This window comes from Cyprinodon variegatus, unplaced genomic scaffold (assembly GCF_000732505.1).
Source record: "Cyprinodon variegatus isolate N-32 unplaced genomic scaffold, C_variegatus-1.0 Scaffold269, whole genome shotgun sequence".
Lineage (NCBI taxonomy): Eukaryota > Metazoa > Chordata > Actinopteri > Cyprinodontiformes > Cyprinodontidae > Cyprinodon > Cyprinodon variegatus.
The window spans coordinates 595,549-597,493 of NW_015150722.1; the positions used below are offsets into that span (position 1 = coordinate 595,549).

Sequence of the window (1,945 nt, forward strand, 5' to 3'; positions counted from 1 at the left end):
GACGTAGCTGAAGTGAAGAAAAACTCTGAGGAGAGCCAACCCAAGGAAGGCCCTGGCCGGTTGTGAAAGGAGTGTGCAGGTCAGCTGGCTGGTGTCCTCACAGACATCTTTAACACCTGGCTGGATCAATCCATAGTGCCAGCATGCTTCCAGTCTGCCTCCATTATTCCAGTCCCAAAGAAGCCTCAGGTCACCTCATTCAATGATTAGCGGCCTGTCGCACTGACTCCAATCATGATGAAGTGCTTCCAAAGGCTGGTTAAAGAACACATCGTCTCCAGTCTGCCGCCAACGTCGCCGGTTTGCCTACCAACGGAACCGCTCTACTGAGGACGCCATCTCTGCTGCTCTCCACCTGAGCCTGGCACACCTGGAGGAGAAGAACACCCACGTGCGGATGCTGTTCCTGGACTTCAGTTCAGCTTTCAGCACCATCATCCCACAGCATCTGATGGGCAAACTGGAACAGCTGGGCTTCAATACACCCCCTCTGCTATTGGCTGCTGGACTTCCTCACCAACAGACCTCAGTCAGTCCGGGTCGGACAGAATATTTGATCACCAAGTTTACATTTCATCACTGCTGCACTTTAGAAATGGAAATGTCTTGAGAGCTGCACTAAATGTAATTTTGTTTTGTTTATACTCTGTGTGTTCAAAATGACAATACAGTTTGTCTAAGTCTAAGAAACCGTGGACGTCTGATCCCAGCTGCTACAGCTATTGTACTGAATCTTTCTCCCTTTTGCGAACGCTTTCCATAGGAGCCTTTTCAGATGGATTCATCCGGCTTCTGCCTGGTTAAATGAATTGTAAGCAATCTGAAGATGTTATTTTATCCACTTTAATCCATACTTTCTCTTCTTTCCCCAGCCCCCCCAACATTCAAAGACACACCACCTCAGTATGTGGAGGCCAAGGAAGGGGGGAGCATCACGTTGACCTGCACGGCGTTCGGCAACCCTAAACCCTCCATCAGCTGGCTGCGAGAAGGCAGCCTCCTGATCAGCAGTGCCAAGTATAAGGTAGAGCTTTATTTCTGTCAGGTTTTATCAATCAATCAGGACTAGTTCCTCTTTAAAGGACAAACCGAAACGCTGACTGATGTTTGGTCGACTGCAGGCCTTTTCACAAATTTCTCACTGAAAATTGTTTCCATCAACCAAATCTACTCTACTGTATGTTTCGGCTTCAGTTTACTGAAGAATTACTCCAGTGTTGATGGTGGGGGAAGTTCATTTAGCTTTTCGGTCCAAAATGTTTTTATATTTTTGTATTCATTAGGGCTGCAACCATAGATTATTTAGCAAATTGATTAATCTGACGATTATTTTTTTATTAATTAAATAATAATTGGATAGCCAAAGGTAACTTAAAGGCACACCAAGTAACTATTGGCAACTAGGGGCGCTAGATCTGTAACTGCCCGTATTTTGCTTCTACTGAACATCGAAAATAATAAAGATACAGTGGTAGCCATTCAAACCTTTCCCACTTTCCTTGACGGGTTCTTGGCTGCTCCCCTACAATTCCTTTTTAAACATCAATCTTTGTACTAAAATATTCTTTCTGTCATGATTTGTGGACATTAAGATCTAAAGCAGGGTTCCCGCGGGTCCTTAAAAAGTCTTAAAAGGCATTGAATTCTTCAAAATAAAATTAAGGCCTTAATAGTATTAAAATGTCTTAAATCAGTCTTTCATAGGTCTTAATTTTTAAAACATCATAAGTAGGATTATTTTTGTTACAATTTATTTTTGTAATCTAAATAAAACGTTAAAATTGACCATTTTTTTTTCTTTTTATACAAAAAAAAAAAAACGGCTCGCCATTATTGGTTCCGTCCCGATAGCGGAACCGATAATGCGTTGTTGCGGCCGGGACATTTGGGAGATGCTCCATGAACTTTTTGTCTGGAAAATATGAGCAAGTGTAAATGTAACCAA

At 42.6% G+C, this 1,945-nt stretch overlaps 1 protein-coding gene across 1 annotated transcript in view; it reads left to right on the forward strand.

Moving 5' to 3' along the window:
* LOC107089870 (protein turtle homolog B-like) overlaps window positions 1–1,945 on the forward strand; it is a 184,100-nt gene that overhangs the window by 87,167 nt on the left and 94,988 nt on the right. Inside the window, exon 4 of the mRNA XM_015382890.1 lies at window positions 873–1,024. Within this exon, the coding sequence (XP_015238376.1) occupies window positions 873–1,024 (152 nt within the window). The remainder of the gene's footprint in view (window positions 1–872; window positions 1,025–1,945) is intronic.